This window comes from Oncorhynchus mykiss, chromosome 6 (genome assembly GCF_013265735.2).
Source record: "Oncorhynchus mykiss isolate Arlee chromosome 6, USDA_OmykA_1.1, whole genome shotgun sequence".
Taxonomy (NCBI): domain Eukaryota; kingdom Metazoa; phylum Chordata; class Actinopteri; order Salmoniformes; family Salmonidae; genus Oncorhynchus; species Oncorhynchus mykiss.
In genome coordinates this window covers 24,655,209-24,673,107 of record NC_048570.1, presented here as the reverse complement: position 1 = coordinate 24,673,107, position 17,899 = coordinate 24,655,209, and the positions used below count along the sequence as shown (strand labels likewise).

Sequence of the window (17,899 nt, the reverse complement as noted above, 5' to 3'; positions counted from 1 at the left end):
TTCACACTCCTGGGCCAGACTACACTCAATCATAGGACCTACTGAAGAGATGAGTCTTCAATAAAGACTTAAAGGTTGAGACCGAGTCTGTGTCACTCACATGGGTAAGCAGACCAAGCCCTGCCTCCAGCTGTTTGCTTAGAAATTCTAGGGACAATTAGGAGGCCTGCGTCTTGTGACCGTAGCGTACGTGTAGGTATGTACGGCAGGACAAAATCGGAAAGATCGGTAGAAGCAAGCTCATGTAATGCTTTGTAGGTTAGCAGTAAAACCTTGCCTTAACAGGAAGCCAGTGTAGGGAGGCTAGCACTGGAGTAATATGATCACATTTTGGAGTTCTAGTCAGGATTCTGGCAGCCGTATTTAGCACTAACTGAAGTGTATTTAGTGCTTTATCCGGTTAGCCGGAAAGTAGAGCATTGCAGTAGTCAAAACTAGAAGTAACAAAAGCATGGTACATTTTTCTGCATCCTTTTGGACAGAACATTTCAGATTTTTGCAATGTTACGTAAATGGAAAAAAGCTGTCCTTGAAACAGTCTTGATATGTTTGTCAAAAGATAGATCAGAGTCCAGAGTAACGCCGAGGTCTTTCACAGTTTTATTTGATATGACTGTACAACCATCAAGATTCATTGTCAGATTCAACAGAAGATCTCTTTGTTTCTTGGGACCTAGAACAAGCATCTCTGTTTTGTCCGAGTTTAAAAGTAGAACGTTTGCAGCCATCCACTTCCTTATGACTGAAACACAGGCTTCCAGCGAGGGCAATTTTGGGGCTTCACCATGTTTCATTGAAATGTACAGCTGTGTGTCATCCGCATAGCAGTGAAAGTTAACATTATGTTTTCGAATGACATCCCCAAGAGGTAAAATATATAGTAAAAACAATAGTGGTCCTAAAACGGAACCTTGAGGAACACCGAAATTTACAGTTGATTGTCAGAGGACAAACCATTCACAGAGACAAACTGATATCTTTCTGACAGATAAGATCTAAACCAGGCCAGAACTTGTCCGTGTAGACCAATTTGGGTTTCCAATCTCTCCAAAAGAATGTGGTGATCGATGGTATCAAAAGCAGCACTAAGGTCTAGGAGCACGAGGACAGATGCGGAGCCTCGGTCTGACGCCATTAAAAGGTCATGTACCACCTTCAAAAGTGCAGTCTCAGTGCTATGATGGGGTCTAAAACCAGACTGAAGCATTGTGTATACATTGTTTGTCTTCAGGAAGGCAGTGAGTTGCTGCGCAACAGATTTTTCTAACATTTTTGAGAAGAATGGGAGTTTCGATATAGGCCGATAGTTTATTATATTTTCTGCGTCAAGGTTTGGCTTTTTCAAGAGAGGCTTTATTACTGCCACTTTTAGTGAGTTTGATACACATCCGGTGGATAGAGAGCCGTTTATTATGTTCAACATAGGAGGGCTAAGCACAGGAAGCAGCTCTTTCAGTAGTTTAGTTGGAATAGGGTCCAGTATGCAGCTTGAAGTTTTAGAGGCCATGATTATTTTCATCATTGTGTCAAGAGAAACAGTTGAGTGTCTCCCTTGATCCTAGGTCCTGGCAGAGTTGTGCAGACTCAGGACAACTGAGCTTTGGAGGAATACGGAGATTTAAAGAGGAGTGAAATTGTGAGAGTAATAATTACAAAAAAATTTCGATATCATTGTATTTCCATTGTGAATTCATGCAACATATCTTGACAGGCTATATCATATATAGTAATTTGACCACATCAGTGCATTTGTTACAGTATTATCCCATATAAAGTACAGTCATTTGTTAAATCACGTGTGTAAGTGAAAGCATTGTTGAAGTACTGTAAAAGATTGAGATAATGGGGAGAGATAATGGAACATTTCATGAGAGATGGCTGATCTTGCTCTGTTGGAAGTTTTGGCACATACTGCATTTCGCAGAGAGAAGGTTTATAGCTACAGCTGGGACTTTTTTTAAAGAAAGTACAGATTGGCTCGTCAAATATCGTTTCCCAAAAACAATGTTATTGGATTTTTGCGAGGATTTTAAAACTTCTTATGGCTTAGATCCCGCTACCGGGATCGATATGACAACAGCCAGTGAAAGTGCAGGGCGCCAAATTCAAACAACAGAAATCTCATAATTAAAATTCCTCAAACATACAAGTATTTTACACCATTTTAACGATAAACTTGTTGTTAATCCCACCACAGTGTCCGATTTCAAAAAGGCTTTATTTAGCACACCAAATGATTATGTTAGGTCAGTACCTAGTCACAGAAATACACAGCCATTTTTCCAGCCAAAGAGATGAGTCACAAAAAGCAGAAATAGAGATAAAATGAATCACTAACCTTTGATGATCTTCATCAGATGACACTCATAGGACTTCATGTTATACAATACATGTATGTTTTGTTCGATAAAGTTAATATTTATATCCAAAAATCTCAGTTTACATTGGCGCATTGTTCAGTAATGTTTTGCTTCCAAAATATCTGGTAATTTTGCAGAGAGCCACATCAATTTACAGAAATACTCATCATAAATGTTGATGAAAATACAAGTTTTATGCATGGAACTTTAGATAAACTTCTCCTTAATGCAACCGCTGTGTCAGATTTCAAAAAAGCTTTACCAAAAAAGCACACCATGCAATAATCTGAGTACGGCGCTCAGACACAAAAACAAGCCATATAGATATCCGCCATGTTGTGGAGTCAGTAAAAGTCAGGGACCCATGTCGTCCAAAAAGTTTAATCAAGACTCTAGGAAGAATGTTCTATGGACAGATGATTCAAAAGTGTGAGTTTTTGGACGACATGGGTTCCATTATGTCTGGTGAAAACCAAACACTCCATTCCACAGTAAGAACCTCATACCAACGGTCAAGCATGGTGGTGGTAGTGTGATGGTTTGAGGTTGCTTTGCTGCCTCAGGACCTGAACGACTTGCCTTAATAGAAGGAATCATGAATTCTGCTCTGTATCAGATAATTCTACAGGAGAAGGGCAGGCTATCTGTCTGTGAGCTGACAGCTGGGTCATGCAGCAAGCCAATAATCCAAAACACACAATCAAGTCTACATGAAAATGGCTAAAAAGCAACACATTTGAAGTTTTGGAGTAGCCTAGTCAAAGTCCATACCTAATCCCAATTGAGATGTTGTGGCAGGACTTGACTGCTGAGTTACAGCAGTTCGGCATGGAAGAGTGGGACAACATTCCTCCACAGCGATGTGAGAGACTGATCAACAACTATAGGAAGCGCTTTGTTTGAGTCATTGCAGCTAAAGGTGGCACAACCAGTTATTGAGTGTAAGGGGGAATTACTTTTTCACACAGGGGCATTGTGTGTTGCATGACTGTTCATTAAATAAATTAAACAAATACATAATTGTTGTTGTTTGTTCACTCAGGTCCCCTAATATTAGGTTTTGGTTGAAGATTTTATAACATTCAGTATAAAAACATATGCAAAAGTAGATATTCGGTCTTGAACACATTAGTAGGGGGAAAATACTTTTTCACAGCACTGTATGTATGTGTGTGGCGTAAGGCTTGTTGTTGTTGTTTCACAGCACTGTATGTATGTGTAAGGCTTGTTGTTGTTTCACAGCACTGTATGTATGTGTGTGGCATAAGGCTTGTTGTTGTTTCACAGCACTGTATGTATGTATGTGGCGTAAGGCTTGTTGTTGTTGTTTCACAACACTGTATGTATGTGTGTGGCGTAAGGCTTGTTGTTGTTTCACAGCACTGTATGTATGTGTGTGGCGTAAGGCTTGTTGTTGTTGTTTCACAGCACTGTATGTATGTGTGTGGCGTAAGGCTTGTTGTTGTTATTTCACAACACTGTATGTATGTGTGTGGCGTAAGGCTTGTTGTTGTTATTTCACAACACTGTATGTATGTGTGTGGCGTAAGGCTTGTTGTTGTTGTTTCACAGCACTGTATGTATGTATGTGGCGTAAGGCTTGTTGTTGTTGTTTCACAGCACTGTATGTATGTGTGTGGCGTAAGGCTTGTTGTTGTTTCACAGCACTGTATGTATGTGTGTGGCGTAAGGCTTGTTGTTGTTATTTCACAGCACTGTATGTATGTGTGTGGCGTAAGGCTTGTTGTTGTTTCACAGCACTGTATGTATGTGTGTGGCGTAAGGCTTGTTGTTGTTATTTCACAACACTGTATGTATGTGTGTGGTGTAAGGCTTGTTGTTGTTTCACAGCACTGTATGTATGTGTGTGGCGTAAGGCTTGTTGTTGTTGTTTCACAACACTGTATGTATGTGTGTGGCGTAAGGCTTGTTGTTGTTGTTTCACAGCACTGTATGTATGTGTGTGGCGTAAGGCTTGTTGTTGTTGTTTCACAACACTGTATGTATGTGTGTGGCGTAAGGCTTGTTGTTGTTGTTTCACAGCACTGTATGTATGTGTGTGGCGTAAGGCTTGTTGTTGTTTCACAACACTGTATGTATGTGTGTGGCGTAAGGCTTGTTGTTGTTTCACAACACTGTATGTATGTGTGTGGCGTAAGGCTTGTTGTTGTTATTTCACAACACTGTATGTATGTGTGTGGCGTAAGGCTTGTTGTTGTTTCACAGCACTGTATGTATGTGTGTGGCGTTAGGCTTGTTGTTGTTTCACAGCACTGTATGTATGTGTGTGGCGTAAGGCTTGTTGTTGTTGTTTCACAACACTGTATGTATGTGTGTGGCGTAAGGCTTGTTGTTGTTATTTCACAGCACTGTATGTATGTGTGTGGCGTAAGGCTTGTTGTTGTTGTTTCACAACACTGTATGTATGTGTGTGGCGTAAGGCTTGTTGTTGTTTCACAGCACTGTATGTATGTGTGTGGCGTAAGGCTTGTTGTTGTTTCACAACACTGTATGTATGTGTGTGGCGTAAGGCTTGTTGTTGTTTCACAACACTGTATGTATGTGTGTGGCGTAAGGCTTGTTGTTGTTATTTCACAACACTGTATGTATGTGTGTGGCGTAAGGCTTGTTGTTGTTGTTTCACAACACTGTATGTATGTGTGTGGCGTAAGGCTTGTTGTTGTTGTTTCACAACACTGTATGTATGTGTGTGGCGTAAGGCTTGTTGTTGTTTCACAGCACTGTATGTATGTGTGTGGCGTAAGGCTTGTTGTTGTTTCACAACACTGTATGTATGTGTGTGGCGTAAGGCTTGTTGTTGTTTCACAACACTGTATGTATGTGTGTGGCGTAAGGCTTGTTGTTGTTGTTTCACAACACTGTATGTATGTGTGTGGCGTAAGGCTTGTTGTTGTTGTTTCACAACACTGTATGTATGTGTGTGGCGTAAGACTTGTTGTTGTTTCACAGCACTGTATGTATGTGTGTGGCGTAAGGCTTGTTGTTGTTGTTTCACAGCACTGTATGTATGTGTGTGGCGTAAGGCTTGTTGTTGTTTCACAACACTGTATGTATGTGTGTGGCGTAAGGCTTGTTGTTGTTATTTCACAACACTGTATGTATGTGTGTGGCGTAAGGCTTGTTGTTGTTTCACAACACTGTATGTATGTGTGTGGCGTAAGGCTTGTTGTTGTTTCACAACACTGTATGTATGTGTGTGGCGTAAGGCTTGTTGTTGTTATTTCACAACACTGTATGTATGTGTGTGGCGTAAGGCTTGTTGTTGTTTCACAGCACTGTATGTATGTGTGTGGCGTAAGGCTTGTTGTTGTTGTTTCACAGCACTGTATGTATGTGTGTGGCGTAAGGCTTGTTGTTGTTTTATTTAGCAGATGTTATTTACAGACATTGAGGTTTGATTCTCCACTAACTTTAGCGTGCGCCTTGTCATTAGGACAGTGGAGCAGTCACAGCGTTCCAGAATATTAATGAGTGGGATGTTCCCATCCAGCTGAGGGATAAAGCTGCTACCCACTAATTAGGTAGTGACTGGAGGAAAGTGTAGCATCAAGGAGATGACTGCTGCAATAGGCCTACATTACTGAGCAGAAAGGACGGTTTTCCTTTTCTATTTTGGCAATCCATTCAAGATGGATGGTCGGTCACCACACTCACAGGGTGAATATTCCTGGGGCCTCATTTATCAATATCTATAATTACGAACGGAATTTAGAATGTTCGTACGCATAAAAAAGTGTGATTTATCAAACAATCCCCATACTAGCATCAATCATATACACACTAGTAGTAAATACCATTACCAATTGTTCTGTGCTCGTGCATGACCTTGGCTAGTTGCATTTCGAAACGAACATAATTGACCACATATGGTCAAACCCATCACTTTAAAGCCGGTGGGGAATATACAACGCCGTACCATGAAATACCACCGCGCAACCACAAAAATATAAGATTTAGCGATGGCAAATATTCTTCAAATGATTAGCTAACACTCACCAATAAGCCACCCATCCTAAACAGCTGCCTCTTGTAGGTGTATAGGCCAACATTGCTGTTCTGCAGAATGAACGAGTCGTGCATTCCACCGAGCCAATTTGCCACCACACTCAGCAGATTATTTTACCCATAACATAATCACCTTCACATTAAGAGTGGAAGTATTTTTTGTTCACATAGTTGAACTCGTTTTAGGATGGTGCTTTTATGGCCTTGTGGGTGCCGTCTATTGTTCTGTTCGTATTTGGGAATTCATCGATAGCAAAGAAAACGCTCTTAACTTAAACCTATTTTGCAATGGTGTATGAAAATTGCATGATACTGTTCATTTTGCCTATGATTTCATCCAAAACATTGGCTCATCGAGGGCTGTGAGATGCCAATGGCAAGCTCCTACTGAATGTGACGATTGTCAAAAACCCGAGGGCGGATAGCATGTAGGAATGGCATGCGTTTACCTTTCTAAAGTAGGTGTTAATAGAAGGAACTATGAATTCTACTCAATATCAGAGAATTCTGAAGGAGAATGTGAGCTGAAGCTGATCACAGTTTAGTCATGCAGCAAGACAATGATCCAAAATAGGCAAGTCTGCATGAAAATGGTTAAAAAGCGAAACATTAAGTTTTGGAGCTCCAGACCTAATCCCAATTGAGATGTTGTGCCAGGACTTGAAACCAACAGTTCATGCTTGAAAAACACAAATGTCCCTATTTAAAGCAGTTCTGCATGCAATACTTGGCTAAAATTCCTCCACAGCTATGTGAGAGACTGATCAACAACTATAGGAAGCATTTGGTTGCAGTCATTGCAGCTAAAGGTGGCACAACCAGTTATTGAGTGAAAGGGGGAAATTACTTTAACACTCTGTCCATTCATCGCCGTTGTTGTCAACACCTGTCAACACCTGTGATTGCTTTATGCCTCTCTCTAATGTCAAAATGCCTTGTCTACTGCTGTCTTGGCCGGTTCTTATTGTTTTATTTCACTGTAGAGTCCTGCTCAAAATGCCTTAGATAGCTCTATTGTCCCACCCCACACACACGCGGAGACCTCACCTGGCTTAACTGGTGCCTCCAGAGATGAAACCTCTCTCATCGTCACTCAACGCCTAGGTTTTTCTCCACTGTACTCACATCCTACCATACCCTTGTCTGTACATTAGCCTTGAATCTATTCTACCACACCCAGAAATCTGCTCCTTTTATTCTCTGTCCCCAACGCACTAGATGACCAGTTCTTATAGCCTTTAGCCGTACCCTTATCCTACTCCTCCTCTGTTCCTCTGGTGATGTAGAGGTTAACCCAGGCCCTGTAGCCCCCAGTTCCACTCCTATTCCCCAGGCGCTATCATTTGTTGACTTCTGTAACCGTAAAAGCCTTGGTTTCATGTATGTAAACAACAAAAGCCTCCTCCCTAAGTTTATTTTATTCACTGCTTTAGCACACTCCGCCATCCCTGATGTCCTTGCCGTGTCTGAATCCTGGTTTAGGAAGGCCACCAAAAATTCAGATATTTCCATTCCCAACTACAACATTTTCCGCCAAGATAGAACTGCCAAAGGGGGTGGAGTTGCAATCTACTGCAGAGACAGCCTGCAGAGTTCTGTCATGCTATCCAGGTCTGTGCCCAAACAGTTTGAGCTTCTACTTTTAAAAATCCACCTTTCCAGAAATAAATCTCTCACTGTTGCCGCTTATTATAGACCCCCCTCATCCCCCAGCTGTGCCCTGGACACCATATGTGAATTAATTGCCCCCCATTTATCTTCAGAGTGTGTACTGTTAGGTGACCTAAACTGGGATATGCTTAACATACCGTCCGTCCGACAATCCAAGCTAGATGCCCTCAATCTCACACAAATTATCAAGGAACCTACCAGGTACAACCCTAAATCCGTAACAACGGGCACCCTCTTAGATATCATCCTGACAAACCTGCCCTCTAAATACACCTCTGCTGTCTTCAACCAGGCTCTCAGCGACCACTGCCTCATTGCCTGCGTCCGTAATGGGTCCGCGGTCAAACAACAACCCCTCATCACTGTCAAATGCTCCCTAAAACACTTCAGCGAGCAGGCCTTTCTAATCGACCTGGCCCGGGTATCCTGGAAGGATATTGACCTCATTTTGTCAGTAGAGGATGCCTGGTTATTCTTTAAATGTGCTTTCCTCACCATCTAAAATAAGCATGCCCAATTCAAACATGTAGAACTAAGAACAGATATAGCCCTTGGTTCACTCCAGACTTGACTGCCCTTGACCAGTGCAAAAACATCCTGTGCCGTACTACATTAGCATCGAATTGCCCCCGCAATATGCAACTTTTCAGGGAAGTTAGGAACCATTATACACAGGCAGTTAGAAAAGCAAAGGCTAGCTTTTTCAAACAGAAATTTGCATCCTGTAGCACAAATTCCAAAATGTTCTGGGACACTGTAAAGTCCATGGAGAATGGCTGCACACTGCATTAAGGCTAGGAAGCACTGTCACCACCAATAAATCTATGATAATCGAGAATTTCAATAAGTATTTTTCTACGGTTGGCCATGCTTACCATCTGGCTACCCCTACCCCGGTCAACAGCTCTGCACCATGCACAGCAACTTGCCCAAGCCTCCCCATTTCTCCTTCTCCCAAATCCAGATAGCTGATGTTCTGAAAGAGCTGCCAAATCTGGACCCCTGCAAATCAGCTGGGCTAGACAATCTGGACCCTCTCTTTCTTAAATTATCCACCACAATTGTTGCAACCCCTATTACTAGCCTGTTCAACCTCTGTCTCGTATCATCTGAGATCCCTAAATATTGGAAAGCTGCCACGGTCATCCCCCTCTTCAAAGGGGGAGACACTCTAGATCCAAACTGTTACAGACCTATATCTATCCTACCCTGCCTTTCTGAAGTCTTCGAAAGCCAAGTTAACAAACAGATCACCGACCATTTAGAATCCCACAGTACCTTCTCCGCTATGCACTCTGGTTTCCGAGCTGGTCATGGGTGCACCTCAACCACGCTCAAGGTCCTAAACGATATCATAACCGCCATCGATAAAAGACAATACTGTGCAGCCGTCTTCATCAACCTGGCCAAGGTCTTCGACTCTGTCAATCACCGTATTCTTATTGGCAGACTCAACAACCTTGGTTTCTCAAATGACTGCCTGGCCTGGTTCACAGTGTGTCAAATCGGAGGGCCTGTTGTCCGGACCTCTGGCAGTCTCTATGGGGTGCCACAGGGTTCAATTCTCAGGCCGACTATTTTCTCTGTTTACATTAATGATGTCACTCTTGCTGCTGGTGATTCTCTGATCCACCTCTACGCAGACGACACCATTCTGTATACTTCTGGCCTTTCTTTGGACACTGTGTTAACAAACCTCCAGACGAGCTTCAATGTCATACAACTCTCCTTCTGTGGCAGCCAACTGCTCTTATATGCAAGTAAAACTAAATGCATGCTCTTCAACCGATCGTTGCCCACACCTGCCCACCACTGCGACCTGTATGCTCGTTGTCTGACCCTCGCTTCATATTCGTCGCCAAACTCACTGACTCCAGGTCATCTATAAGTCTTGGCTAGGTAAAGCCCCACCTTATCTCAGTTCACTGGTCACCATAGCAGCACCCACCCGTAGCACCCACTCCAGCAGGTATATTTCACTGGTCATACCCAAAGCCAACTCTTCCTTTGGCCGCCTTTCCTTCCAGTTCTCTGCTGCCAATGACTGGAACAAATTGCAAAAATCACTGAACCTGGAGTCTTATATCTCCCTCACTAACTTTAAGCATTAGCTGTCAGAACCGCTTACCGATCATTGCATCTGTACACAGCCCATCTGTAAATAGCCCACCCAACTACCTCATCCCCATGTTGTAATTTATTTTTTGCTCTTTTGCACCCCAGTATTTCTACTTGCACATTCATCTTCTGCACATATATCACTCCAGTGTTTAATTGCTAAATTGTAATGATTTCGCCACTATGGCCTATTTATTGCCTTACCTCCCTAATTTTACTACATTTGCACACACTGTGTATAGACTTCTCTATTGTGTTATTGACTGTACATGTGTTTGTCCCATCTGTAACGCTGTTTGGGTCTTACTGCTTTGCTTTATCTTGGCCAGGTAGCAGTTGTAAATGAGAATTTGTTCTCAACTGGCCTACCTGGTTAAATAAAGGTGAAAAAAATTGGGTGTTCCATAACTTTGTTAATTAAATAAATTAAACAAGTATCCATTTTTTGGGTTATTTGTAAACTCAGGTTCCCTTTATCTAGTACTAGGTTTTGGTTGAAGATCTGATAACATTCAGTATCGAAAATATGCAAAAATAGAAAGAATCTGAAAGGGGGCAAATAATGTTTCATGGCATTGTACTTGAAAAAGACACATTTACATACAGACACACACACAGAAAGAGAAATGGGGAATCATCCTTGACATACAAGGACAGAAAATATGTGCAGCAGCATAGTTTGAGAATGGACCTCATTCAGAAACAAGGTCAGGGGCATGCTCTTTCTTTACTTTGCTGGTAGTTGTCTCATGCCACAGCAGCTTTACAATGGTGACAGAGTGTTAGCCAGTCCAGTCCGGCACAGAGGTCTAGTAATGAGGGTCACTGCACCCTGTTAAAGCCCAGCACATCATGCTGTACCACACCACTCTGCTGGCACTTGCTCTGGCACTGGCCAGGCATGTTGGACAGGACTCAAAGCACTGAGGGGGTCACACATATTGGAGTCACTTCCTGCCATGGAGGCTAACCATGCAATAAAAGCAACACAATTACCTCCTATATAGTGACATGGTCAGGAGTATGGGCAAAATCTGTCTGACATTTAACAATGTCACTTACTTTAAACATCGCACAGAGGGCAGTGATGGTTCATAGTGAAGCTCCACTCACTGATTCCCTATAAAATCAATATTTTAGTTTAATGCTCTTCTCACTTCAGCTTTATGTTATTTCCCATAGTAATGTGTTCCATGCAACATATTCTGGTCTGCATCCTTTTGAAATGAATCAGCCCTAACATGAATCTAAACATCAAATTTGTGTCTGGAATGTTTTACTGAATCGTGATGTCATTCTCACCATTGCACAGCTTTCCAAGACCCACCAGGTGGCGCTATCAACCATCAGTTACGTTGGCTGTGCCATCTCCATCTTTTGTCTGACCATCACTCTGGTGACGTTTGCAATCCTGTCGTGAGTATCCCTCCATCTTTATTGTTCACTGACTCAGTCAAAATAAACATATCAAAGCATCTCACATGTGTTGTGTGTCACACATGCTCTTTATAAGTGGTATTCACCCCATTATGATTCAATGTTATATCAAACGTATTTGATACATTTCTTGTAATATTACTTGTTATCATTTGTGTGGCCTTGCAGGACAGTGAGCACTATCTGTAACCAACGCTACCACATCCATGCCAACCTGTCCTTTGCCATTCTGGTTGCCCAGATTCTGCTGCTCATCAGCTTCCGCTTTGATCCGGGCACGGTAAGCACCTCATAACCACAGCCAGAGTATCTCACTGGCTAGAACCAGGAAGGGATTTTGTACCTACTGTATGACGATGAAAAGGAAACAAAGCATGATGATTATGAGACCGTGCATGATGACAACTGTGATCATGATGTACCCTAACCCCTTTCCTCTCCCAGCTGCCCTGTAAGGTGATGGCTGTGCTGCTCCACTTCTTCTTCCTGAGTGTGTTTGCCTGGATGCTGGTGGAGGGCCTGCACCTCTACAGCATGGTCATCAAGGTTTTCGGCTCCGAGGGCAGCAAGCATTTCTACTACTACGGGATTGGCTGGGGTACATCTTGTAACTGTATTAATTGACCTTTTTAGGCACAAATGTCTTACTGCCAATGATGTGATTCCCATTTGGATCAAACTGGCTCAATCTGTGTTTCCACTTACACCTGTAGCTACATGCAACAATCTGCTTTGTAGGGTTGTAACATTCCAGTTACTTTCCCAAAATTCTCAAGTTCTCCAGAAATCCCGGTTGGAGGATTCCAGGGTTACCTGCTCATCCCCACCTAACTCAAGGAATCTTCCAACTGGAATTTCTGGAATACCAGGGAATTTTGGGAAAGTAATTAAAATTTTACAACCCTACTGCTCTGCATCAAACGATACTTTACCATGTTTGGCACAATTGAAAGGATGACCTTTCGGGATGACCTTTTGGGTCTGGTTTTAGCAGACCTCTGGTTTGGCCTTGAGACTGCCCTGGTCTCTGTGGGCCAGGGGGCCAGAGTGGACAGACAGACAGAATTGTGTGTGTTTGTGTGTGTGTGTGTGTGTGTGTGTGTGTGTGTGTGTGTGTGTGTGTGTGTGTGTGTGTGTGTGTGTGTGTGTGTGTGTGTGTGTGTGTGTGTTTAGCTGTCTGGGAACAGCCTCCACATGCTGGAGTGATTATTGGAAATAAGATCCCATTTTTATTATTTCCTATGTTGTTGGCCGAAGTAATGCTGCGATTTGTGGCCAGCTACAAATTAAGTAACATAGATGTTTCCAGCAGCTGGAAATATAGCTGTTAGGACATCTGAGTTTTGTCGTTTACAGCTCCTGTTATTAGCAGTGAAAAAAGGCTTCTGATCCTTTATTCTTAATTTCCTCTTTTGGTGTAACAGTTTAATTGTTTATTGCTGGAAAAGTCTGGAAATCTCTGTGGACTCAGTAAGTCATTACAACATTAAACAAAGAAGCTTTACCAATAATATAACCATGTTGGTGGAAATGAGCAATGACAAAATACCACAGAAAAAAAAAATATCCTGTGTCCTTTACTCTCGGTCTGTCTAACTTTCATCTAATACTCTTTGCCAAACTTGATTTGGACAGCATTAGACTGAAGTCAATATACGGATGCACATACTGGACAATGTAATGTTACAGATGTCATGATGTGTGTGATATCTCTATATCTGGTGATTAACATTTCCCCTCTTCACCCAGGGTCTCCACTGGTGATCTGTGTGGTTTCTATGACATCAGCCTTGGACAGCTACGGAGAGGTTGGAAAGTAAGACACTGTCAACACACTCTAACCTGGATATTCAAAACCACTTGGCAGCACTTTGTGCCATTGAATAGGGTTAAAATATTGATATTGGTGCCATGAAACAGCCATTTATGTATAAGTAGTTTACACCAACAGGGGAAACAGAAATGGAAAGTATAATGTGAGGGATGTCAACCAAGCTTGTTTTATCTCACCTCTCTCCCTCAGCTGTTGGCTGTCTTTGAAGATCGGGGCTGTTTGGGCCTTTGTGGCACCAGCACTGTTTGTCATTGTGGTAAGAGAAATCCCCACTATAGTTGACTTCCGTTCTTATTGAACAACTAATTAAGTGCTTGAGCTCAAGCTTTTTATTCATAAAAGTGATTTTTTGATATTAACTGATGTGTGTTGTTTTCTCTCTGACTCAGGTGAATATTGTGATTCTTATATCTGTGACGAGGATCATCTCTCGTATTAGTTCAGAGAATTACAAGGTTCATGGAGATGCCAACGCAGTCAAGTGAGTCATCATCTCTGTCCTAAAACCTTCATGGTGATAATGCTATCCTGACTCCCTCAGTCAGAATGATATGAATACAGTATTTATTACATCGTTTGTAGATAGTTGACACTTAGTGTGTTTGTGCCTCTCTGTGTGTATAGGCTGACTGCAAAGGCAGTGGCTGTACTCCTTCCTATTCTGGGCATCTCTTGGATCTTTGGGGTACTGGCCATCAACGATCACTCACTGATGTTCCAGTACATGTTTGCTGTGTTCAACTCATTACAGGTCAGTTGCCTACTGTAAATGATTCACTCTAATACGGTACATCAAATTGGTCTTTATTAATAGCCTTTATTTACGGTAATTGACTACAAATATGTGGATCTTTCTAAAGGGATTCTTTATTTTCCTGTTCCACTGTCTTCTCAACTCTGAGGTAAGACACATCCTTCATGTTGTTATAGTGTTGATATATACTGAACAAAAATATAAACGAAACATGTGTTGGCTCCATGTTTCATGGGCTGAAATAAAATATCCCAGAAATGTTCCATACGCAGGAAAAGCGTATTTCTCTCAACTTTTGTGCATAAATTTGTTTTCATCCCTGTTAATGAGCATTTCTCATTTGCCAAGATAATCCATCCCCCTGACAGGTGTGCCATATCAAGAAGTTGATTAAACAGCATGATCATTACACAGGTTCACCTTGTGCTGGGGGACAATAAAAGGCCACTAAAAAGTGCAGTTTAGTCACACAACATAATGCCACAATATAATGCCACAGATGTCTCAACTTTTGAGGGAGTGTGCAATTGGCATGCTGACTGCAGGAATGTCCACCAGAGCTGTTGCCAGAGAATAATTTTATGTTAATTTCTCTACCATAAGCCACCTCCAACGTTGTTTTAGAGAATTTGGCGGTACATCCAAGTGTATCCACGCCAGCACAGGACCTCCACATCCGGCTTCTTCACCAGCCACCCAGACAGCTGATGGAACTGAGGAGTATTTCTGTCTGTAATAAAGCCCTTTTGTGAGGAAAACTCATTCTGATTCGCTGGGCCTGGCTCCCAAGTGGATAGGTCTAGGCCCTCCCAGGCCCACCCATGGCTGCGCCCCTGCCCAGTCATGTGAAATCCATAGATTAGGGCCTAATGAATTTATTTAAATTTACTGAATTCCTTACGAGTTTTAACTCAGTAAAATCATTGAAATTGTTGCATGTTGTGTTTAGATTTTTGTTCAGTATAGTTTCTGTTTTGTTTCTAATGTCAGGGGAGGTTTATGTTATTGTGCGTTCTCATGGTTTTGCTGTAGGTCAGAGCTGCCTTCAAGCACAAAACCAAGGTGTGGTCGCTTACCAGCAGCTCCATTCGCAATATCAATGTGAAACCCTTCAACTCTGATGTTGTGAGTACCAAGGTAGAGGGGTCTAATTGGGTAAGAAGAAAGACGTGAATTCAACTTAGAACTTTAAATGTGAGATCAATCATTTACTCCCCTTTTTCTCTCACAGATTGATGGAAACAGAGGAGGCGTGAGCCCCACAAAGATGAACACATGGGACAAAAGCACCTACTCAGCCAATCGGATCGACCTGTCCGCTGTGTAAAACTACAGGACTTCGCTTCCAGTAATGGCAGAAGTAGGATGCCATGCCAACCTTGGGTTCACTAGTTCACTAGATTCATTGACAAACACTTGCTTAAGTATTGTGTTGTTGCCCACTGTTATATGTGATGTATGATCCACTCTCATGGACTCAAAAGGAAAAGCCTTAGATACGGGGGTGTGTTGTGGTGTAGCTACATAGTCAGGATGTCATGCGTCTTCATGTAGAGCTCTATACACAATGACTAACCATTCTTACAGCTTCCATAGCCCAGAGCCTCCCACTCCCTTACTCCTCCACTGTGCAATGATTTGATGTAAAGCTGTAACCCCAAAGGGACATCAGCACACCCTGAAGACAAAACAGACTCAAGGGACTGTGCCTTTCAACTTCTCTAATAAAAGACAGCTGGCCAGACGCATATGCACTCTTAGAAAAAAGGGTTATTCTGCTGTCCCCATAGGAGCACCCTGTTTGGTTCCCACGTAAAACATTCTGTGGAAAGGGTTCTACATGTAACCCAAAAGGGTTCTACCTGGTAACAAAAAGGGTTCTACAAAGGGTTCACCTATGGGGAAAGCTGAAGAACCATTTTAGGTTGTAGATAGCACCTTTTCTTTCTAAGTGTAGGGATGGGAATTCTGAGGGGACTTTGTGAGATTGTAAGAGCCCTTGGCCTTGAGAATTTAAAACATGCCATTAACTGTTTCAGATTGTTTGTGTCCAACAGTGTATAATGTCTTGAAATGTTTCTTCCCAACTATTTGTCATGAATAATTAGCCATTTGACCCGAGGCTATCCAATGTTTTGCATTGGTATATTTTGTGATATGTAAACATACTTTAGCTTTAACTTTGAGTTTTGTTACTTTCAGAATGAATTATGGTTTTGACAAAGTCACACTGGAGGCTATAACAGCCTGGTAATGGGTTTGTGCAGGATGGTTATTCTACTACAGGGTCCTGGCTGGATGGTACATTAAGCATTATGTGTTGAACCAACCAATGAAAGAATAAATAACAATGTTCTTCTTTTCTGAAATATTTAATGTCCAGAAAGTGCAAAACATTGAATCTGGCACCAAACAAACGTGCCTTAGCACGTACATACATACAGACATACATACAGGGATGAATACTTTCATATAAAAAGTGTCATCAAATTAACACCCCCACAGTTTAATGTATTTATTTATGGATTTTGTCATTTACATTTTTTGAAATTTGCAAAGCATCAGAGCACACAAGTCACAATGTTTGATACTCTGCCTCTCTTGAAGTTCTTTGTTGTTTCTTCTGACAATGATGAGTTGAGATGAGTTGACAATGCTATTTCCGAATGTACCTCATGTCTCTCTGTAAGCTGCATTATTTCATGCTTTTTTATAAAATAGAGAATTATTGCGTTAGACATAGTTCTGTGAATTTGTATTTGTTTTCAGTTATCTTTTTAAATTACACAGATCATTAGATTTTTTGTATCATGATTTGTCTTTGAGGATACATAGTAATAGCATACACATGTATTTCACAAACACGAGTCCAAAGTGTATTCTTGTTCAGTTTCACTGAGATTGGAGATGTCTTGTTTAAAGTCTTGATTGTTCTGACACTGTACCAACACTTAGTCTCCTACAATAGGATTGACTTTATGAAATCATTTAAAAGCACTTCCTAGTCTTTCAGAACAGACCATTCTATCATACGGACTTGTTTGTTTGTTTGTTCTACAGTACTTCAGGTTCAAGGTTTCTCTCTTCTTTCTGTTGTGGAATAAAAATACAAACAAAAAATGGATTGAATGTAATTCCTCTGTCAACTGTCCTCAGTAGCTAATGTGTGTAAAAAATCAAATAAAAGGTACTGTTACACCTGCACTATCTACTGTAAGTAGAACCTCCAGTAAGAAGTTACCCAGCTGGCATATAACATTCTGAGAACCATGTGTTTTATAGAGCTTGGTGAGCACGTGGTTTTCCCATGGGTACTTTGCATACTACCTTCCCACAACCTTCTGGGAACGGTGAAGGATAGTTGCTTGGTTTTGGAACATTAGCACATTTAAGGAACTTAACAAAAAAAAACATTTTCCTGGTTATTTCATTACTTTAACAGAACGTTTCATAAAAGTTCAAACATGGTCATATTTCATTTCAATTTTGTTAATGTTCTAGTAATGTTCTCAAACTGGTTTGACATTGGGAATGTTCTCTAATTGTTCAGAGAATGTTAAGAAACAACATTCTTTTGTGGGAATTTCGTTACTTCAGCATAACGTTTCCTACAGAGTTCCTCATGTTTCTATTTAAAGTCATCCTCAAATTCTACCAAGAACGTGAAGAAACATTCTGTAGGAATTTATGTACCTCAGT

At 41.5% G+C, this 17,899-nt stretch overlaps 1 protein-coding gene across 4 annotated transcripts in view; it reads left to right on the top strand.

Moving 5' to 3' along the window:
- Positions 1-17,320, top strand: part of LOC110525585 (adhesion G-protein coupled receptor D1) — a 59,303-nt gene extending 41,983 nt beyond the window's left edge. For 2 of the 4 annotated variants that reach the window (XM_036979705.1, XM_036979708.1), the window contains 10 exons: positions 11,488-11,591; positions 11,781-11,892; positions 12,057-12,210; positions 13,362-13,428; positions 13,636-13,702; positions 13,836-13,927; positions 14,071-14,197; positions 14,307-14,348; positions 15,233-15,355; positions 15,432-17,320. In XM_036979705.1, coding sequence (XP_036835600.1) covers positions 11,488-11,591; positions 11,781-11,892; positions 12,057-12,210; positions 13,362-13,428; positions 13,636-13,702; positions 13,836-13,927; positions 14,071-14,197; positions 14,307-14,348; positions 15,233-15,355; positions 15,432-15,527 — 984 coding nt within the window. In that variant the 3' untranslated portion in view covers positions 15,528-17,320. The remainder of the gene's footprint in view (positions 1-11,487; positions 11,592-11,780; positions 11,893-12,056; positions 12,211-13,361; positions 13,429-13,635; positions 13,703-13,835; positions 13,928-14,070; positions 14,198-14,306; positions 14,349-15,232; positions 15,356-15,431) is intronic. The other 2 variants (XM_036979706.1, XM_036979707.1) reach the window with 2 other exon arrangements.
- The last annotated feature ends 579 nt before the right edge of the window (positions 17,321-17,899 follow it).